This window comes from Cynara cardunculus, assembly GCF_001531365.2.
Source record: "Cynara cardunculus var. scolymus isolate 2C chromosome LG 3, CcrdV1, whole genome shotgun sequence".
Taxonomy (NCBI): domain Eukaryota; kingdom Viridiplantae; phylum Streptophyta; class Magnoliopsida; order Asterales; family Asteraceae; genus Cynara; species Cynara cardunculus.
The window spans coordinates 8,106,874-8,129,441 of record NC_037530.1 but is presented as its reverse complement, the minus strand read 5'-3'; the positions used below and the strand labels follow the sequence as shown (position 1 = coordinate 8,129,441).

General features: G+C 33.2%; 3 protein-coding genes across 3 annotated transcripts; all 3 read right to left on the bottom strand.

Moving 5' to 3' along the window:
- Positions 1–135: 135 nt before the first annotated feature.
- On the bottom strand, positions 136–1,258 carry LOC112510543 (probable serine/threonine-protein kinase DDB_G0280133). The gene has a single exon (XM_025116001.1). The coding sequence runs from the start codon at positions 1,253–1,255 to the stop codon at positions 344–346; it is 912 nt and encodes a 303-aa protein (XP_024971769.1). The 5' UTR covers positions 1,256–1,258; the 3' UTR covers positions 136–343.
- A 4,122-nt stretch (positions 1,259–5,380) lies between these two features.
- LOC112510542 (serine/threonine-protein phosphatase PP1 isozyme 3) lies at positions 5,381–9,313 on the bottom strand. The gene is made up of 3 exons (XM_025116000.1): positions 8,976–9,313; positions 6,185–6,744; positions 5,381–5,748 (listed from the first exon to the last, which is right to left on the bottom strand). The coding sequence occupies exons 1-3, from the start codon at positions 9,151–9,153 to the stop codon at positions 5,560–5,562; spliced, it is 927 nt and encodes a 308-aa protein (XP_024971768.1). The 5' UTR covers positions 9,154–9,313; the 3' UTR covers positions 5,381–5,559.
- A 6,136-nt stretch (positions 9,314–15,449) lies between these two features.
- LOC112510403 (mitochondrial substrate carrier family protein B-like) lies at positions 15,450–20,027 on the bottom strand. The gene is made up of 8 exons (XM_025115807.1): positions 19,881–20,027; positions 19,543–19,798; positions 17,719–17,895; positions 17,443–17,592; positions 17,233–17,334; positions 17,077–17,147; positions 16,827–16,894; positions 15,450–15,883 (listed from the first exon to the last, which is right to left on the bottom strand). Exons 2-8 carry the CDS (start codon positions 19,735–19,737, stop codon positions 15,642–15,644), a joined length of 1,005 nt encoding a protein of 334 aa, XP_024971575.1. The 5' UTR covers positions 19,738–19,798; positions 19,881–20,027; the 3' UTR covers positions 15,450–15,641.
- Positions 20,028–22,568: the final 2,541 nt, after the last annotated feature.

Below are 22,568 nucleotides of genomic sequence, written 5' to 3'. Positions count from 1 at the left end.
ACATGCTGTTGGACTTGGTGTTTATGAAGCTAATTTGACAAACAGCTCATTAACCTTCTGTGATTACTAACACCTAAATGAACTATGCATATAGGAATAGAGAAAGTAGCAAATCATATATGCATGCCTTCACATATCACACCACCTCTTATATACCTCCATTAGATAATCAGTAGGAAAAAAGGTTTAAATAGAATGCAAAGCTGGGTTCATTGATAAGCACCAACCCCCAAAGAACCATGAAACTTGTTACAAATTGAATGTAGCTTTACGATAGCTGATTCAGGGTTACCGGAAAACACTTGTCGTCAAACCAATATAGCCATCGGAAACTGAAGGCTGATCAATTTTTGGAGTTAAAATTTAATGGAACCCCAATGAGTGAAGTCATAAGAATATTAGCAGCAAGCTTCCCCACCTTGGAGTAATTATTAGTCCTCCCTTGTTGTTGCTGCTGCTGATTCATCATCATAGGTTGATTATTATTGATCACTCCATTATAACCACCAAAACCCATCCCTTGCTGCTGCTGCTGCTGCTGCTGCTGCTGCTGCTGCTGGTATTGGTGGTTGATCATCACCTGTTGATTATTATTTGCTCCATTATAACCACCAAACGCCATCCCTTGCTTCTGCTGCTGCTGCTGATATTGGTTGTTGATTATCACAGGTTGGTTATTATAACCAGCAAACGCCGCGGTAGGCATCCCTTGCTGCTGCTGTTTGTATTGATGGTTGATCGTAGGCATCCCTTGCTGCTGTTGCTGCTTGTGTTGGTGGTTGATCATCACGGGTTGGTTGCCATGATAATCACCAGAAGGCGGCGTCATAGATGGATGCTGCGGACAAGGATTCAAAGTCACAGACGGGATTCCGGTAGCCACTGGGATCTGGGTACAAAGAGGGTGGACGTCAAACTCACACGTCTGAGAGTGACAGGTATAGCTAAGGCCGTCTGTGAAGCCTTTGCAGACATCGCAGAAGTGTGAATTCCCAGGGCGGTTGACAAGGAAGAGCTCATGGGGGTGGAGGTGGTGGGAGGAGATACGGTGGGGGGAGGTGGCGCATTGTTGATGGAGATCAAAATCGCAGGCAGAGCATCGGTATCTAAGACCAAATCCAGTGGTTTTGCAGCCGTCACAGTTGAATTGAGATCCCATGAAGAGTTTCTGAAGCAGGTGTTGATGTGTGAAGTGCTGGATCTGCAGTTGATGATCAGGTTGAGGTGCAGCTGTTGATCTATGCAATGGAGCCATGGATCTCTTTGTTTCTTGACTGCAAGATGAATGGCAACTATGGATATCAAGGCAAAGACACAAGACAAATCCAAGAAATGTACAAGTTGTTGATGCACAATGTAGATGCTATCAAATGTGGCTCTCAATCATACGTACAACTCACTAGAGCACTGTCCGACTTGAAATGAAAAGAATCAAAACAATGTACAAATCTTAATGCATGTTGTACAAAAGTACAAACTAGAGAGGAGGTGTACAGTTGTTGATAGACTTAGACTTGGTCAAGAATTTAATTGATAATTATTATTTGGATTTTATTGGGATGATTATATTGGGAATTTTATGGTAGACTTTTTGAAAGGAGACTTGTGAAGGGATGAAAGCAACTGCTTCAAATTGCTGATTGAAGTCAACGGGAAGAGAGAGAGAGAGATAAAAACGATGTCTGATTCTGGGTTCGAACTGGTAACCTCTAGTAATTAACTAAAAAACAAAATTTATTTGACACAAATGCACTACTTCCAAAATTGTTGGCATTGAGAGTTGTATTAGACTACTACACAAATAAAAATCGAAACTTTATGCTAGGAATTAGCTAAGAAAAACTAAAAGCCAAGAACTTTATCTAACGAAAGTGCGACCGAGATCATTCACATGTAACACTAACTATCAAGTAAAAGACATCAACTTAAACTAGGACTTTCATCGAACATTTGGTGTGCAATTCAGAAACTATAAATTCACATTCAAACCCAAATCTGAATATTCCAAAGAGTTAAATATGAACACTTATCAAAACTCAATCCAATACTTTCAAAATCAACAAGACTAAGAGCAACCAACTCAAATTTTACTTAAGAACTAAAATTAAAATTGACAAATATTATTCTCTAATTAAGACTCACGAGAACTAATGGTAGAATAAGAAAAATTGATAAAAATCACCTATTGAATCCCTCCTGTTGCTGCTGTCCAGCATCGTCTCCACGACCACGACCCTTTGATTTCATATCTTTGAAGCGTACAAAAACGAACACAGAAGCTGTTGTTAGTTCTAGGGTTCTAATTTTAGGCTAATAAAGAGAAGGAGATCTATTTCTACTACTTATTGCTTTCAAGGCGAGTGATCTCTATCCTTAAAGCAATTTCGCCCCCACCATATGTGCCTTGGGATTTTGGCGAATTGCTTCTCAAGATACAATGAAGCAACGTATGTAGAACGATTACCAATACTGCACTAGTGGTGATAATCCCGGTTGAACTATTGAGTTTCAAAGATTTAAAAAAACTAAGAAGTTGTGTTTCTATAGCAACACAACCCTTAGCAATCTGGTATATGTTAAAAGAGAAAAGTGTAATCGATTTTTAGTGTTTATGGATAGGTATATATAGGCATAAGCGACAGCTTCTTGAACAGTCACCATTCGCGACGGTTTAATCTTTTTGCGACGTTTCGAACAGTCGCAACCATTCCAACAGGCGCCATATTTGACACTTGAACCGTTGCATCCGTTCATCATACCCTTTGATGCGAACCGTTGTGTCTATTCACGAAGAGGCACTGTTCCAAGGCCAACCGTCGCAACTGTCACTAACGAATTATGGACAATCGGTTTGAAGCAAAAGGGATAAGGCGGCTACAAGCGGCGATGCGTGTGTGCAAAGTGCGTCATCAAAGCGCCACAATGCGCCATCATGCTATGCACCCTTGTGGAAGCCCCATCATTTTCCAATATATTAAATTAATATATAGAAAATGCTTCCCCTTATATACCCACTTGGATTTCACTCTTGCTCCTATGTGGGACAAGGAGAAACCCACCAAAATCATCTTTTCTCTTTTCCTAAAACCTAACCCAAAAGATTTTATTTTTTATTTTGAAAATATTCCCAACAGCTGTCCATCGACAGCCCCTAAACCCAGAAACAGAAGCCGTCTGTGAAGCTTTAACCCCCATTATTGCTGCTATCATGATTTTGTACCCTTTTTTTCCTTTGCTGTCCAACAGCACTTTTTCACCTTCAACATCAGTTTTTAACTCCAATTCAGTCCAAATTTGCAGAAACTCAGAACTTAAAAGCTGTAGGCTCGTTGTAGCTTTCCATATCATCTTGAATCACTTAAATCCGAGCCGGGACTAGTGAGATATGCTCCAAGTACCATAACCTCGTAAAGCTATCAAAAATCCTTTTTTCATCCATTTTCCCCTCCAAACCTGTCAAAATGCAAAAACACATTAATGTAGTTCGTTTAGCGCATTAATAAGGGGTGATTGACGAGAAAATAAACTAGAATTAAACAACCCATCATCTATTGAAGTTCCCAAATCATACAAAATCAGAATTAATCTTCAAAATCAAGAATAAGATTGAGTAGGGATAGATTTTCACCAAATCTTCTATTGATTTCTTGAGAGAGAAAATTACAGAATGTAATTCATGTAATGGTAATTCACATGTTTTTGGTTCTTGTTGCAAAAATAGTGTATTGAAATGAACATATAGCTTCTTTTATTTGTAGACTAGACCACCACTTAATGATGAGCGTTATTTGTGATCGATGTTTTATCCCTTCCAACGAGTCTCTGGTTCAGATAGCTTCTTTCACCATCTTATTCTAATCTTTCATTATTTGTATTATTCTCTTCTCAGACTTATTATTTTCTGTAAAAACCCGCTGTAATTCAGTGGCCAAAATTAGCTCTTTCCTACAATATTTATAGCTAAAAATAAGGTTTCTCTGATTATGAATATTGCATTTCATATTGAACTTATATTCTTCAGATACATTAGCTTTTATCTCCCCAATGCTCATAAAGTTGAGAAGCCTTAGTGCATGCTTGTCACCATGTCTCCTTCAGCTATTCAATCCAAGCGTAAATAATGCATGCTTGTCACCATGTCTCCTTCAGCTATTCAATCCAAGCGTAAATAATGTGTTATTAAGCTTGTTGTCGTTGCCTTACACATGCTGTTAATCATGGTCTGAAAACATCCCTTATGCGGTTTTGTAGCTTTGGGGCTTCATTCACAACGTATTGGCTACCGTGGAGCATCTCCTGATAAGTTTGTCATTGTGTTAGGCTGCTTTTGAGCTATCACCAACAAGGAAGACAAAATGTCTATTGTTCAGTAAATATATCTGATCGTATCTTGCATTCATTGTTATGCATATTTGACAGTTGTTATTTCTCAACTAACAAGTTAAGAGAGCTTGAATTGGCTCATAAACTGCATTCTTGACTTTTGATTGTGTCTTTTTACTACATGAATTTCTTCGTAGTCATGTCCAATGTGTGTTTGGTTTATATGCAGAAAGGTGTTCCTGCATTTACTGTGCCCCAACCCGAAGAAGCTATGCAAGTACTCAAGAAGAAGGCTTCACAGTTGGATGTAATTCACATTATCTTTAACACATAGTCTGCTTCATTGCGTAGTTGAAAGTATCTATGACTCGTCATTTAGTAGGGAACTCATGTTTATTAACCGTTGTATGGACTGCTCATTTTAGAACTAATTCCTAAGCTACTGTATAGTCGCTGCTCTTGGGAAGTCGAGCTATATGGGACATGCTGTGTTAGCCTGTGTCATATAACCGCATCCTACTTCTATAAGAAGCTGTTGAACCCTACCAATTGAGAATCTTGAAAAAATGTTAAAAGTTCTAAGCATCTCACGATTACAATTGAAACTGCTTTGCGTATCATACAGTTTTACTTTTTATTCAATATAGATGATTTACTTTGAACAGCAACACTACAAGACGGGACCAGATCATTCCAGACCCGTCATTTGATATTGAAAGTCCAGGAGATTAGTCGACTCGCATAGTGGGTTGGACATTCAGGTTAATAAAAAAAATATAAAGAAACAGAAAAATTAGTTATTATATTAAAAGAAGAAGAAAAAAAAAAGACGGACTAGCAATCCAACCCTGGATTTTGTTCTGGAGACTGGTTCATACTCGAACTCGTTACAGAAGGACCGGTTGAAGCATGTGGGCGTTGGGACTGGGACCGGTTTTCCCACCTATACACTGAAAACAAACCTAATATATCTCACTTGATATATAAGTTCAAGTTCAACCAAATTAAATTAGACGAGTATATCCCAATCGATGGTAGGGTCTGAAAGGTGAAATATATACAGACTTGATCTCTAATATAATATAAATAGTACCCCGCAATTCCAATGGGGTGTGCCAAATGATTATCATTGGAACCATTAACAGTATTAAAGAAGCCACAACCAACACTTCCATTCAACTACATCTAGTTGTCAATCATTGCAAGTACAAAGGAAACCTAGGGGAACTTAACCAATTACATCTTTGTAGACATCAAGAACTTGTTTTTCTTCTCAGCTGGTTTTAGGATTTGAAACGAACACATCAAATTCTCATCCACGCTCATCATCGCACCTGCGTTATCAAATTCCCCACAATAATTTGGGGCCGAGAATATAGTAACAAGTTGTCTGTCTGCAAAGAATTCATAACCATCCTCCACAACCTACAATATAACAAGAAAAATTAATAACCAAATGCTCCCTCTATCCCAAATGAATAACATTGATTATGGTCCTCAAGATTTTCTCTTTAAAAGTACCTGTTCCCCCATAGTATTGATTAGGGTGTTGCTATATGCACCCGTATTTATGTCAGAATCAGATCAAATTATGCATTGAAAATGCAAAAAGTAGGTCTTGATGTTGATGTTAGTAGGTTGGGGTGCATTTAGCCTACCCCTATTGATTATAGTCCTCAAGATTCTCTCTTTGGTATTCCAGACCAAACCAAACAAACCCACTATATCACGCTCGAATGCAGGGACATAGGGGTATTCAGACACCGGCTAAAATAGATACTTATGTTAGACTAGTATCTAGTCATACATTACATTCTTGTTGAGATGAAAGAATAAAAAAGCATAAGAGATTGGTTATTACCTGGTGAGCTCGACAAACAAGGTCAAGATCATGCTTTGATAAAAACTCCGACACCTTATCAGGTCCAAAGGTATAAGAAACCCCTCTATCATTCATTCCCCATCCTTTGATGTCTTTGCTAGGATCCGACCACAGCAAATCACAAAGTAAACCAGTATCAGGAATAGCAGTCGGGCGTGGTAAGTTTCTAATTTCGTCCAAATTGGAAAGATCAGGGGAGAGTCCACCGTGCATGCACAATATCTTGTCATCAACAAGAGCCGCAACAGGTAGGCAATTAAAGCAATCAGTAAAGGCTTTCCATAGCTTCACATTAAACCGACGCTTACATTCATCATAAAACCCGTAAATCCTATTTATGGAAGCGCATTCATGGTTTCCTCGGAGAAGAAAAAAGTTCTCCGGGTACCTGATTTTGTAAGCAAGCAAGAGACATATTGTTTCCAAACTCTGCTTGCCACGATCCACATAGTCCCCGAGAAAAAGATAATTGGCTTGGGGAGGAAAGCCTCCGTATTCAAAAAGCCTCAATAGATCACTGTATTGTCCATGGATGTCGCCTAAAAGTGGGGAAAGGGGATGGCGCAAATCAGATATAGCAGTTTTAGTAAAGCTTTGAAAATGATTCAAAATAATTACTGATCTTTACCTCATGCAACACAATGCGATCCAAAAAACTTGCTTTAATTTTGAAAAAATCCGAAACAGGATAAAGAAACAAGCTTGAATCATATTGCAATAAAGAAGGAACCCAATAATTGTGGCGTTGTATTAAGAGCATCCACAATGGAGTTCTTTGGAGAGCTTTCAATAAGATGGTGAAAGAGCTCCTATCAAAGAAAAACAACTTTTTGTTTGTAACCGCACAAGCTCTCAACAAGAGAATCGACAATGGTATAGCTTTTTCCAAAAAGTAGGATCCACAAGCTTAGGTGGCCAAGAAAAAGAGACTTATTGTGAGTTTGTGCGGCTACAAGCAAAAACAAGGATTTTTGGTTGTTGGGAATTTTTCACAATGTGAGGTGGCCTAAGCTTTTCAATAAGCTCTCAAAAAGCCTCCATTGTGGATGCTCTAAGCTTGTTTTACCGACCACCTAAGCTTGTGGGTCCCACTTTTTTGGGGGAAAAAACATCATTGATGCTCTAAGATCATGAACATTTAGTATTTAGTTCACAGAAAACCCTGATTCTGGATAGTTAGTTTAGCAATGAGAAGGCAAATGCAGAAATTAGTGGCACCTCATGATCTTGATGCCTAATTAAAACCGATCATTACATTGAGATTGAAGGGACAAGAAAGCTACTGAAAGCATGAACTAATGTTTTACCAACAAAAAACTGTTCAAAAACTAAAATGCACGTAAACATTCTCAAAGTAGCTTCTTGCTTTGGTTTTCAGTAAAATAAATGATTATGTGTCCATCTAAGATCAGGATGAACTTTTTTGGAACCATTTCTCCTTGTTGAAAGCTGATAGTGTTCAAAAACACCGAAACTTATAAATATAGAATCCAGTGTTTGAATGCAGAAAAGGGAAACCAGCTCTAAATGAGTTAAACAGAGAAGACAAGTAATCTTACAACAGAGGGATAGTTGCATGCATAACACAACTAAGCACATGCCCAAAACACCTTAGTATAAGTTATAAACTTATAATCATGTTACTTAGTATTGCCACCATAAATTAACGTGAAGACAAGACTAACATATAATCCTCCGACCTCCGTCTCAATATAAGTGTCCACATTTCTATTCTAGTTTGTCCCAAAATAAGCCACCACTTCCAAAAAATAAGCGCCTACTTCCCAATTCTACCCTTGATTAAGAGTAAAATTGTCGTTTAGTTAACTAAAAAGTGTAATAACTATGCATTTCTAAAACTATGTGCCTTTTTCATTGTGGACATTTACTTTTGGGACGGTGGGAATAACAAAGAACCATCACCTTAGGGCAGTTGGGGCAGGTTAAAAATGGTTTGAAGTGTAGTCTAGACATCCCTAGGCTCAGCTATTTGAGAATTGCATTACTCTACACTCCTAATTAAGGTCTAGTCCTTGGTGCATTCCAACCGATTAAATCATTCCACACTGCTTATCTTGATATTGTTCTTATTCATCAAGGAGAACTAGGTGTGCCTTGTCGAACGAAAGCATAGAACTTGTTTAGGATAAATATAACGATGAAAGAAACTAGTAAGAGAGGGCTCTCACACATTCCACAAAGTAAATCTTCAAAGAGTGATACACTTTTCAAGCCATCTTACTTTACATTTCATAGCAAACAAACCATTGTTCTTGTAAGTATCAGCAAATTGTGGGCAGATAATTGCAATGTCAAATCGTTTATTTTGCATTTACTTCACACAATTTGGTCAGCATTGCTCGTTCTTGCAATCCTTAGATTCACCTGATTCATGAAGTTCATCAAGTTTACACATGATCTCGATTTCCTAATGCATTTCTATCTACCTCAAACCATTATTAACAACTCTTTTAATCATTCAAGAGGCTAATATAACCAAGTAAAATTCAAAACAAGCCCTTTGATCACCAATTAACTACTAATCCCCCCCCTCCCCCCAAAAAAAAATAAAAAATCAAGTCCACTTCATAACTGAAATAATCTAAGGTTAGAAGCCCCCATTTGGTGAAAACCACCAATGTAACAATCAATTACGTAAAGCAAAGGTAAAACATCAAATATACGCAATCCCACAAAATCAAAAGTAGCAAGAAGAATAAAGATGAGTTGATTAAACGCTTGAGCAATAGAGAAATGGATTCAGGAATACCGCAAATCTTGATAGGGGCTTCGAGTTCAAGAAGATTAGGCTGTTTGATAAAGATTTCACGAGACGCAACACAAAGCTGCTTGATTTCAGCCTCTGAGAGCTGAACCAACTTCCCTGGTTTAGTCGATCGAACCTCAATTAACCGTTCGATTATCCTATCGAGGGCTACTGGGTCCATCTCAAGAACCAAAACCTATTTCAAATTTTTCTTCCAACTGTTGAAAGACTGCGTGAATCGAAATGCAAGTTGTTTAATCTAATAACGGAGACTGAAATGAGTAGATAACTGAGAGAAACGGCTGGAACTCAAATGCGACGGAGTCGCCCCAAAAGTGTGTCATCATGTGATTGGTTACATAGGATATTTCAAAGGAAGCCATTTTCGTGAATTGTTCTCCTAATAATTTTTGTTTCCCATTTACAAAAAAGTCATTGTCTTTCCATAAATGATACCTACCCAGTTAAAAGATAAAAAAAAAATTCACAATTTTTATTCGTTAATAAAACGTTAAATACTTTTCAAACCGTTGGTCAAATATGAATAATTGAGTGTTAATACAAAACTAGAAGACCGACCCTTATCGTTAGAAAATTGCATCTTACAACTTTCGCTGTTAGATTATTTATTAACATGCACGATCTGTATGGAGAATAAGATTCATTTCTTATTCATACTGTTTTTATGCTATTTTTGGAATAATGGGTATTCGGACTATCTTACACGTACCGAGTAAGCTCTCCGGCAACCACGAATAACCTCTATGATCAAAACAGCTTTGACAAAAGCTAAATTCGAACTCGACAGAGAGATGAAATTTCTACTACATTCCATGAGACTTAACCGATGCACTATAATCAAAGTGGTTATATTGTATTTGTATTTTGTTATTTAGGGTTATAATATTTAATTCTTTTCAAACAATAATTAAAACAAAGTTCCATAAAATAAAACCTCTATGAAAAAAATGTAGGGACCGAAAAAGTAAATACCATTCACTTATGAATCAATAAATAGCTCATTAATTTAGAGAAGGTTTTAATATTTTATACATATTTTGTAATTTAGAGAAGGTTTTAATATTTTATACATATTTTGTAATTTAAATGTATATATAATATTAACATGATAATACTAAGGTCTGTTTGGTTTGCATAACAAAATTAATTGGATATGATTTGAAATTGAGTTTACTCTGATTCAATGTTCGGTTTGAAAGATGTATTGAATTTGAAATCCTGGAATTTTGTTGAAATCTAAGGATAAGGTTTTGAAATTTGATAGAGTTGGTTGGTATTTTACAGGATTTTGTTGGATTTTATATTATAATATTTTAAAATATGTTAAAAATATTTGTTTTGTAATAATCAATTAATGAAAAGGTAATTTAGTTATTTTTACGATTATTTAGAATTTGTTTTATAAACTATTTATAAATAACTAAATTCGATTCAATTCAAAATCCTATAAACCAAATATATCAAATATTCTGAATCATTCTATAAAAATTTATTGTTGTTTTCGTCCTTAAGATTAATTATGTCAAAAAAACAACAACGAACCTAAACTGCAAGGACAAAATTATTCATCAAGAAACTATGTTCGGTTTGAGTGCAAACATAGAGTCTCTATATCTTTTATATATATATATATATATATATAGAGAGAGAGAGAGAGAGAGAGAGAGAGAAAGAAGGGTTCAAACGAGAACCCCTGTGATTTACGAGAACGAGAGAACAATCCAATAACCTCATATTGTGATAAAAAAAATAAAATTAAAAGATTTTTAAAATTAAAATTGAAATTTAAAAAGATTCAAAAAATATTAAAATTAAAAGGGTAATAATGGAAATGATATCATAAAATCTTTTAACACAATTACACGATCATGATTATCATTATCTAATAAACGGTTAATCATGTGATTATCATGTGAGATGGGTGTGATAATCATGTGATTATCACAAAATTATCACATTATCGCTTATATCAACACGATTTGGTGTGATAATCATGTGATTATCACACAATTATCAAAAGGATTCCGTTCGGCTAGGGTTAACTTAGAAAATCGACTACCGATTTGGTGTGATATGGGTGTGGTAATCATGTGATATCACTATTATAACAGCTCACTCGATTTGATCATGGTTTCGATCGGTTAGGGTTAGACAATCACACATTTATCACAACGATTACTCATGGTTTCGATAGGTTAGGATTAGACAATCACACATTTGTCACAATGATTACGAGCGAAATCCACTAAACGATTTGATGTGATATGGGTGTGATAATCATGTGATATCACTATTATATCATCATTTGCGCACTCAATTTGATCATGGTTTCGATCGATTAGGGTTAGACAATTACACATTTATCACAATGATTACTCATGGTTTCGATAGGTTATGGTTACACTTGATTGATCATGGTTTCGACAGGTTATGGTTACACAATCACACAATTATCGCAAGGGGGGAGAATATAATGGAAACGAACATGCAGGAAAAAAAGGGGATAATTATGACTAATTAAATAAAATAAAAATAATAAAAATTACTTAATTACATTATTGCCCTTATTAATTTATTTATATTTAATATAAGTTAATTTATTAATTAAAAAAGTTTGAGGTTATTAGGTTGTTTTCGCGTTCTTGTAAATCACAGGGGTTCTTGTTTGAACCTCCACCTATATATATATATATTTCTAAATTACTAGAAGGATACTCGTGCAATGCAACAAAATACATCTTTATTTTAATATTTCGTTTTATTTTTAGTCTCTGTTGATATAATACCGTTATGTGGTTTTAAGAAAGATAATATTTTTACTTTCGAATAAAAATATATTTGAAGATATCATAAATATTTGGAAAAAAATATATCGATATTAATATCATATTAACTATTTAAAAGTTTTCTTTTATTGTACAATTTCTTTAATTCAAATTTTTTTATTATAATTTAATTTAAGTCTAATAGCGAAGTAATTTATTTTTGGATTAACAATATAATTTTTATAAAGATAATGATTCTATTAGAACTCAATGATTATCTTAATTCTATTTTAATTTTTTTATATTTAAAATAAGATGTTTATCTCATATTTGATTATGTTTATCTGCAGTTAGTTATATGAATTCAAAAATGGAGATCTAGATAAGTTGTACTTGCACATAATTTATTTGTAATCTTAAATTTTAAGTAATATACATTATTAAACAATATCTTCATACATAAAAAATGGTTAAGAATTTTTATCAAATATTTTATAATATAATATAGATATATATTTTACATTAAAAAAACTCGATAAAAAGTCAAATGCGGCTCTTATATGAATAAACTTAACATGTATTTTGGTTTTGTGACGATAGTGGACATGAACGACATGCCACTTAATTTAGCATATTTATTTAGTTATTATTTTTTTCCCTTCAACATAAAATCAATATTAGGGTCCATTTACCAAAAACTTATCCAGATAAGTGTCTATTCGCAAAATTCAACATGATCACTTATTTATCGGGTAAGATTTTAATCCACCAAAAAAATGATATCAAATGCAACAATTTACCCGCTAAGCGCTAACCATGATAAGAGTTATCGCCCTCACTTAGACTCTCGGTACTTGTCTTTGCTCTTACTAGGTAAGATTCTTGGTATTTATCATATTCATCCGATAAGGTAATATTACTTAATAAGCGCTTACCTGAATAAGCGTTTGGTAAACGGCCTCTTAAATCAACCATTATTTGTGGAAATAAGCGAACAAATACCATTAAATAACAAAATAGAAAATCAGAATTAATCTAAACCAGGAACTATTTAATAAATTCTAAATACAATAACCGGCTTTAAAAAAAATTAAAATTATATACATATTGTTTTATTTTGTTTCTCAAATCAAATTTTTTGGTCACCCTTACCAAAAACAAAAAAATTTGCTCACCCGTGACGTAACGTATGTGGTTGTTTGCAACAGTTAACAATGTCATTTTCATCCATAATGAAGACATAGTTTCAATCAATAATAACCGTCAAACATGCATCTATTATTACTCTCACATTCAACTGACGTAAGTTAGGCTTTATTTGATATTCTCTTATTTTTAATCCTTCTAAAGGTTTTGACCGAGTTTTTCAATTCAGAGTGTTTGATATCAACGTTTTCATCTTTGAATGAGGTCTGCTTCGTTGATCGAAATTGACAACTCCTTCCTCTCTTCGGACCCTTACCCATTATTCAGCGATGACATTTCTCCATTTTACCCTTTTGATTTGTTTTGTCTCGGTTGCTTTGTGTATGCAATAAAACGATTTTGAAGATACAAGAAAACTGGAAAACGTCACCATTGTAGGCAAAGATGTTCTCCAACATGGAAAGAGGTGGATCTAACCACAAGAGTGATGTCTGATTGGTTTGAACTTGGCTCCAAAGGTCAAAAGTACCAGGAGGTCTCAAATTCAAATCCAAGAAAGAATAAAAATCCCCTTGTGGCCATGGAAGTTCAAATATGGTGACTCCGGACTATCTGTAAAACAGATGGTCGCCATGAGATTAGTCGGCTCGCATAGCGGGTTGGATATCCAGGTTAATAAAAAAAGGTGGATCTAGATTTTTTTTTCAAGCGGCAATGCTATTGGACCATAAGATTTAAAGCTACAGAAAGTTTTTGAAAAATAGTTGAGTGGTTTATTGTATTTGCAATAAAAGATTACCGGTTCAATTCCTATCTACGTTTTTCTTCAATATTTTCACAAAAATCAAAATTAAAAAGAACGTTTGCTAAGAGCAAGACTCCAAGTCTCCAGCCGTGCAAGATGTATTAGACCAATTCATCCATCCCAAACTTATATTGTAAGTTCAGTTTTTAGATATATACGAGCACACAAAGAAACATTACAATCAATATCACTCTTCAAAAACGTAAATCTTTTTCCACTAAGACGAAACCATGAATTGGTAACACTCACCTCTCTACGTAGATCCGCCCGTGAACATGGGCAGATTTAGTAAGGAACTAATATGTTGGCCAGTGCCACCACTAATTCACTAAATTTGTCCCTTGGGGTAAAAGAATTTACGAACCTTAATGATGTTATCATTGTAATTTGTTTTTGTGCAACTATTGAATTGGGCATCTTTATTGAAAAATAAAAGGTTATAATAACGTATCAAAACTTAAATTTAAGTATTTACAAGGATAAAATACAAAAATACTATATGTAATTAGGTTTTCTATAGTATTTATTGCTGTAATTAAATTTATTTTATCATATTTAAATTACATTAATTATTAGATCAACCTTTTTTAATAGAAACACCCAATAATTCCTCAAACCCCTGACCCCACGGCTCACGGCACCGACGACTACGAGAGAAGAGTGGAAAAAGGGACGGTGGAAATTGGATGGCCTTCCATGGACTCACTTTCATTGGAAAAAGGGAAATAAATAAACAACTAATTAAAAATAAAAGTTTTATATTTACTTTTATTTATATTATATTATAAAATATTTAATGAAAATCTTTTAAACCATTTCTTATATATAAATACTATTTATTGATGTATTTTGTTTAAAATTCAAGATTACAAGTAGATCGTACGTAAGTTAACTCATTAAAGCTTTATGTTTGAATTCGTATAACTAACTATATATACACATAATTAAATACAAGATAAACATCTCATTTTAAATATAAAAATATGAAATATAACTAGGATAATTATTGAGTTATAATAGAATACTTAATTATTACCTTTATAAAAAACTATGTTATCAAATCAAAAATAAATTACTTCCTAATTAAATTAAATTATAATAAAAAATTGAATTATTAAAGAAATTAAACAAAAAAAAAGACTTTTTAAGTAGTTGATTTGGTACTAATATCGATATATTTTTATAATTTTATATTTTATTCAAAAATAAAAACATCATTGTTTTCTCAAAACCATATGGAATCGTATTATAACATCAATAAAAACAAAGAGTAAAAGAAAACATTAAAATCGAGATATATCTCGTTGCATTATTGCGGATACCTTTTTAGTTATATCACAAAATATTTGACGAAAACATTTCAGAGTAACTTATTGGACATTATATATTATTTATAAATATCAATATCTAAGTTATAAGTTATTATAATATGTGCAAAAATTATTTGATAATTATAAAATTAACTATAAGTAATTAATAGATATAATTTTATAAAATTTTATTTTTAAGTCTACGAAATAGTATAATATCATTTTCCTTATTAATAAAAAATACAATAAAATAGATTTATATATTTAAATCTAAAATATTTGAGTTAACAATTTATTCAGAGATATGAGAAGTTAAATAGCATAGCTGTTGGAGCAACAAAAATCTCACATTTTTCCATTTTAAATACTCTTGTAAAGCAAAGCAAATGAGTGTTGCAAACATGATGCATATGTCCAACTGCAGGCATCCTGTTAAGTAAAGCAGCAAGAAAGAAAAACAAGAATCTATAATTTGATATTACTACTAATTTGTGTTGAGGAAAACAATATTTCCAATTTAGAAAAAACACAATTATCCTCCTCTTCCTCCTCTTACCTATAAAATGTTTTTGTTTCCTATAACTCATCATCATCTTGTTTTAAACTAACTTCATCATCATCATCATCTGCAAGGATCTATATTTGACAATACTTGCTTAAGTTTCTCGTATGTCATGAACACGATCCCAATGCTCGGCACCACCTTGTAATATTCAGGCAATATTCCTCTGTATATTCCACGTATACCTTCTGCTCGTATGATTTGCCCAAATGTACCAAAAATACCTGTCTTATAAACACGAGCCCGACCACCTGCTCCTTCCAACTGCATCCGCCGCCTCACAAGATCCAGAGGAAATGTTACTGCAACAAATTGTTGAAAATTGTTTTTAATCATAATAGCAAATAACTAATGCTAACTTGAAACCATCCCAAAATAAGTATTAAAGAAAGGATGTTTTTGATCATAAGAATGCATACCACCACATAAAAGACGACGAAATACCTAATAATTTTACCGGCATAAACTCAAATATATTAACATCCATCATGAATATCCCTAATGAACAAACAAAAGGACTAACAGGTCTGTACTTGCACCAAGAACCTCTTGCACCAGCAAGGGACCCCCCCTTTCATATTTTTTCGATTCCATAAATGGACTCGGCTGGGCTGCGAGAACCAACTTCAGTTTTGGAGAGCCAAATTAACTGAAGTTATCCAGGCAAGATTCTGAGCCGGAAATTTGATGATGTTAGTTTACAAATGATAAATATGTAAAATTTATGTTAGATTGCTCCCTTACTGTTTGAAAAGGATTGCTTTCCTTAATAAATCCCCAAGTGCCAACTCCAAGGCCCTAAGGGACAATCTGGTTATATATTTAGTAGAAAGCCTGCCTCGCAACCTGCTTCTCTGCACCAAAAGCATCGAAGACAGCTACAGGCATTAACTTCTTTTTGTGAAAGAGCAGAACATTCTCTAAAACATAATTATTCAATTAAATCAATTTTGAGCAAATTAATTACAGAATTTTCGATAGGATGGTCATAGTGGATAGAGGTGAAATGGATACAAGGTAAAAGTCAGGCAGTTGCAACATTGTTCCATATTTCTATTGTTTTTTGTAATGCATATGAAAAACTCGATTTTATGATCCCAACGCACCATGATACCAAGGATTTTCACTTATACATATTATTCAAAGAGAGAGTAGCTTTTTTGCTTCCCACAATTAATCTTTGGCTAACATTGAACTGATGAAGCCTCCCAAATACGTTCCTATATAATAGATTTGATCACTGACCTGTTGATGATGCAATCCCTGAAAGACTTCCACAAGCCAGGCTGACCAGGACAGCGGAATCCTCCGGCCTGTCACCAACAAAACCGACATCAGAGTTTGAGCATTACAATTTGTCTTTTGCATTCCTATCACAACCGTCCATCCAATAAAGTAAGTAAAACTATAAAGAATACAAAAAACAGTAATACCAAGGTCTGGGTTGCATAGCATCTCAATAAAACCAACAGCAAAATAACGTCTCCATGCTCACCTTTGCAATTGCCAGTAAGATCTAGCAGTGTCATAAACTGAGAAGCTAATTGCTAGATTGGGACCAACACCCTGTAAAACCATGCCATCAGTTGAAAGAGAAAACAAATAAAAACACAGTCAAAAACTTAAAAACCATTAGCTTATAGAATGATACCAATAGACAAGCGCCAAGTCCTTTATAGAGGCCAAAGATGCCCTCTTCCCTGCTGATGGTACGTAAAGCATGCCATATACCTCTATAATAAATAACATTTCTCTGCAAAAATATTTAAAAAGGACTAAGGACATGCAAAAGGATGGGACTGACAAATTACAATTGCTCAATCGAATTCAGCAAGCATGGGGCATGCTAATAAATGCCTACCTGAGCTGAAAGACGCGTTCTCACAAGATCTAAAGGATATGTAACGGAAGCAGCAGTTATGCCAGCTAAGCCACCACCTGCAAGTCGTATAAACAAGCCTGCACTTATGTTCGTCCCATGACTGTCCACTCCCGTTATCAGCTGTAGTAACTGTAAGGTGAAAGAAACAAAAAAACATTATAAAATCAAATATAATCAAATTACAGGATACATCTTAATCGACCAAGAAATATTTGATGCAATTATGGAATTCTAGCAAAGAACGTTTGTACCAACATTCTTGTAGCGTTCAAATGCATAGAAACTGATGGAGGAGTAAGGTAGACGATGAGCAATTGTCACCAAGTTCCCCTTCCAGAATGCACGGAATCCTTCTTCACTAACTATACGTGAAGCTTCACGCCATAAAGAGGCCTTTCTCAATGTGGAAGCATCTGAGTGCATGCCTTGCACCTGTTGAACCAATAAATTCTGTATTAAGGAAGATGGGAAAGACATACAAACAGAAGGAACATACAGGATTCAAGGTATTTATCCAATCAAAAGAAAGAGATTCAAGATCACTTATTGCAAAACTAATTTGCAAAATCAACCAAAGAATTAATCAGTCTGCTTAACAGCCAAAGAGTATATCACTAGGAAAGGTACAAGAACAAAACATGAAAAAGCAATAGACCAAATATCCATGAGTACAGATCAGACTCCTAAACATACCTGAAGTAAACTACCCTTGTTTGGGAACCCACCAACACCAGTTTTAATCTCGGTAATGTTGCAACTTCCTGACACGAAAAGGCTAAAGAACAACGATGGATACTATTGACCCCATCTTACAGATGGATAGAGTGATACCCAAAACTTCACTGTTCCCTTAAGGAAAGTTTGCAAGACTTGCATCTCTCAGAAAGTAAATAAATCAGCAACATCATCAGCCTTGTTTTCCTTTTACTTTTTACATTCCATTTTGTTTTTTGTTTTTTCTACATTCCAGACTTGGTGCGCATTGGTTACATAATCCTCACAATGTATCCATCAAACTATTTTCTACCATAATACTAGTTTTCATGCCAATAAAGTTTGAAGGAGATCTTTTAGTTTCATCCTCTCACACTGGCACCAAACTTTTTCATTTTGGCCTGATTCAAGAATAAGAAAAGAACTTAAATATGGCCAACCCCCTGAAACCCATTCAAGGAACTCAACAACCTATCCCACCCCTCTCCTTCCTTTCTCCTCACTTCCTAGACCCACACACACAAACATACACTCTCTCTCTCTCTCTCTCTGCTCCCGGCATCAATAATTCTGGTTAATTCATACAGATTTTGAAGAATATGCGTGCCATTCATCCAATCTCAGATTCTGGTATTTAACATATCATATTGTTCATAAATGTCAACTAGAAGGTTGCCCCCATAAGCAACTAAAAATGTAAATTTTACCATGTAAAACATGCTCCACTGCCACCTAATTGAAAACCTAAAGGTAAACACAATTTGAATTATTAAAGGCAATTTTGATTTAAGCATTTACTCTATCTCCTTCTCTTGGACCAAAAACCAAACAGTAACAGCAACACAATTCATATATATGTCTGGTAGCTTGAAAGTACTTTCAGATGTCTAATTCCTTAATCTTCCTCCAAAAACATAGCCCAAAAAAGCTGCCTTGTTATTACATAGCATGTCTCGAAACATGTTTAGGAAGCTGGTGTATTCGATCTACCCAATAGAAGTCACCTTATCCTAATGCTAAATGCATGACGCAAGTGTACTAATTAAAGACGTCAATCCTTAGACCAGGCTCTATAATTAACTTCACACTTTTCATCCAATCGCATACTTCCGAAGAATAACAGCAGCATACTTGCATTCTATTTTTCTACACCAACTAACTCAGATTTATGATAGCTACATTACTTCTTCTGTCCCAACACCGATTGAACCTAAAAGATGTTTTACAAGAACATCGATTAAGTTTCGATTTCGTTTCATATACATAAATTTCCCAAATCAATCAAGAACCGGTCTTTGGTGCATAGTCTAATTATATCCACAAATATTACAAAAGAGATAAATAAAAAAATATATATGAAAAAACCTGAAAAAGTATAGTGAGGCGAGCGAGAGGAGCAGTGCAGGTCTTGCTAACGGCGCCGGCAACACCACCTGCTATAAGTTGAGAAACTGTCCCTACCTGAGATTGCTGATGTTGCACCGGCCTCTGGTGATGCGCCACCAATTTACGAGCCGGACCACCGCCTTCCACCACCCCTACCGTTGCTTCCGTTTGCATATTTTACTAAAACTCTCCCTCTCTCTCTCTATATATATATATAAAATTGATGATGACGAATCTAACCAAAAAGACGATAATGTTATAGGAAAAATTGGCTAAAACATGATTGTAATTAAGATCTGCAAGTAAAATGACAAAACCCTAGAAGATGATGATCCTGGTGGGAGCAATCAGTAAGCTTCCCTTGAGAAATCTTGAAGTTGTTGGTTGTATCCAGTTGGAATTGGCGTATGAATGGTTCTTGGCGATGAAGATAACTCCAAATCGGCGTGGGAGAGCACCAAGCAACACGCCCAATTCATCTCGATAAAGGATTGCACTTTCAATACGTAAGCATAAAGGAAATAAAAGGTCGGTTATTAAACAAAATATCAAATTAATTTCCTAAAAGATATCAAATAATAATAAAAAGGTAAATTATATGAATTATCGTTACTAAAATTAACCACATTAATAACACTGCTTTTGACTTAATTTTAATAAATCACATAATTTATTAAATAACTAGAATGATATTTGCACAATGCATCGAGATATATCTTGATTTTAATATTTTATTTTATTTTTTATCTCTGTCGATGTTATAATATGGTCTTATGTGATTTTGAAAAAACGATAATGTTTTTATTTTTTAATAAAATATAAATTTGAAGATATTAACTATTTAAAATTTCTTATTTTTTGTGTAATTTTTAAGTCAATTTTTTTATTATAATTTAATTTAGGTTCAATAATGAAGTAATTTGTATTTGATTTAATAATATAATTTTCTTAAAAAGATAATAATTAATTATTTGTTAGAATTCGATAATTATCTTAATTATATTTTAGATTTTCTTATATTTTAAAATGAGATATTTATCCTCTATTTGATTATGTGTATCCGCAGTTAGTTATATGAATTCAAACATCGAGCTTTAATAAGTTGTATTTTTGCATAATTTACTTGTAATATTGAATTTTAAGTAAACATTGGTTTTATATAGTTTTGAGAAAGTGATAATGTTTTTATTTTTGAATAACATATAAATTTAAAAATATCATAAAATTTTGAAAAAAAAATATCAATATCAGTATTAAATTAATCTTTTTAAAAGTTCTTGTGTTTTGGTGTAATTTTTTTAATTAAATTTTTTTAATTATAATTTAATTTAGGTTTAGTAATATAAATTTTTTATAAAGATAATAACTAAATATTCTGTTAGTTATCAATGATTATCCTAATTATATTTTAGATTTTTTATATTTAAAATGATATGTTTATCCAATATTTGATTATGTTTATCTGTAGTTAGTTAGACAACTTCAAGTATGGAGCTTTAATAAGTTGTACTTATGCACAATTTACTTGTAATCTTAAATTTTAAATAATATGTATCAATAAACAGTGTTTCATACATAAAAAATCGTTTTTAAAAGTTTTTGTCAAATGCTTTATAATATAGTATAGATTAATATAACAAAAGTAAAGATAATTTACTCAATGTATTTATCATGAAAATCTAATCGAAATATTTATCTTGAAAAATAGTAAATATTTGAGTAGTACATAAATGATTTTCAAGATTATATTTGATTGGTCAAAAATTGGGTCTTTGACTTACCAAAAATTGTGACTTTTACGGGTCAAAATTTATGGGTATACAAAAAATAAAGGTGGTAGTTTTGTAACTTTTATAAATAGAGGACAAACGAGTTTATATGTGAATACGTGTGATTTACATATGAAATATGCATTCATATATGAACCTGTGTGATTCACATATGAACTAATTAACTGATTCACGTATGAACCTTTGTGATTTACATATGGACTAATTAACTGATTTACATATGAACCTGTTTGTCTTCTATTTTTAATTACGAAACTACCCTCTATCTTTCGCGTAGTCATGTGAGGAATTATCCGCTGCTTAACAGTCAAAGCCGTAAATGTTGACCAGATATGATCAATTATTTACTTCTTAAATACTTACCACTGAACCTTTCTCATGTTTACTATTATATAGTATAGATATATACTATATAATAAATCATTTGACAAAAACTCTTAAAAATCATTTTTTATGCATTCAATATTGTGTATTAATGATATTACTTAAAATTTAAAATTACAAGTAAATTGTGCGTATATACAACTTATTAGAGCTCTATTTTTAAATTCGTATAACTAACTGCAGATGAACATAATCAAATACAAGATAAACATCTCATTTTAAATATAAAAAAATCTAAAATATAATTAGGATAATCATTGAATTCTAACAGAATCATTATATTTATAAAAATTATATTGTTAAGTCAAAAATAAATTACTTTGGTATTAGATCTAAATTAAATTATAATAAAAATTTGAATTAAGGAAATTGTAAAAAAAACGAGAACTTTTAAATAGTTAATTTGATATTAATATCGATATATTTTTTCAAATTTTTATGATATCTTCAAATTTATTTTTATTCAAAAGTAAAAACATTATCTTTATCGAAACCACATAAACCGTATTATATCAATGGAGACAAGAAATAAAACAAAACATTAAAATGAAGATGTATGTCGTTGTATTGCATGAGTACCCTTCTAGTATATATATATATATATATATATATAAGCATGGTAAACGGTTAAAAGTTAAAAATTAAGATGTACTACCCCTTATGCACTGTTGTAACACCCTCATTTTCATCAAGAGAGATGTCACGTAATCTGAAACATTTCCTTAATAAATACACCAAAGTAATAGCTAAATTAAGACCATTTAAACTATTACAGCGGAAGTCTTTGAATCATCAAAGTTTTAACTTAAGTTCAAACCCACCTTCACTTGG

What these genes read in the sequence shown, in the direction of transcription:
- LOC112510543 (XM_025116001.1), bottom strand. Translation starts at nt 1,255, where the DNA reads ATGGCTCCATTGCATAGATCAACAGCTGCACCTCAACCTGATCATCAA.
- LOC112510542 (XM_025116000.1), bottom strand. Translation starts at nt 9,153, where the DNA reads ATGGACCCAGTAGCCCTCGATAGGATAATCGAACGGTTAATTGAGGTT. An exon ending in AGCCCCTATCAAGATTTGCG is followed by an intron (nt 6,745 to 8,975) that starts GTATTCCTGAAT and finishes CCCCACTTTTAG; the next exon opens with GCGACATCCATGGACAATAC. An exon ending in TTGTTTGTCGAGCTCACCAG is followed by an intron (nt 5,749 to 6,184) that starts GTAATAACCAAT and finishes GTTATATTGTAG; the next exon opens with GTTGTGGAGGATGGTTATGA.
- LOC112510403 (XM_025115807.1), bottom strand. Translation starts at nt 19,737, where the DNA reads ATGCAAACGGAAGCAACGGTAGGGGTGGTGGAAGGCGGTGGTCCGGCT. An exon ending in TCTTACTGGCAATTGCAAAG is followed by an intron (nt 16,895 to 17,076) that starts GTGAGCATGGAG and finishes TGTTGGTGACAG; the next exon opens with GCCGGAGGATTCCGCTGTCC. An exon ending in AGGGATTGCATCATCAACAG is followed by an intron (nt 15,884 to 16,826) that starts GTCAGTGATCAA and finishes AATTTGTTGCAG; the next exon opens with TAACATTTCCTCTGGATCTT.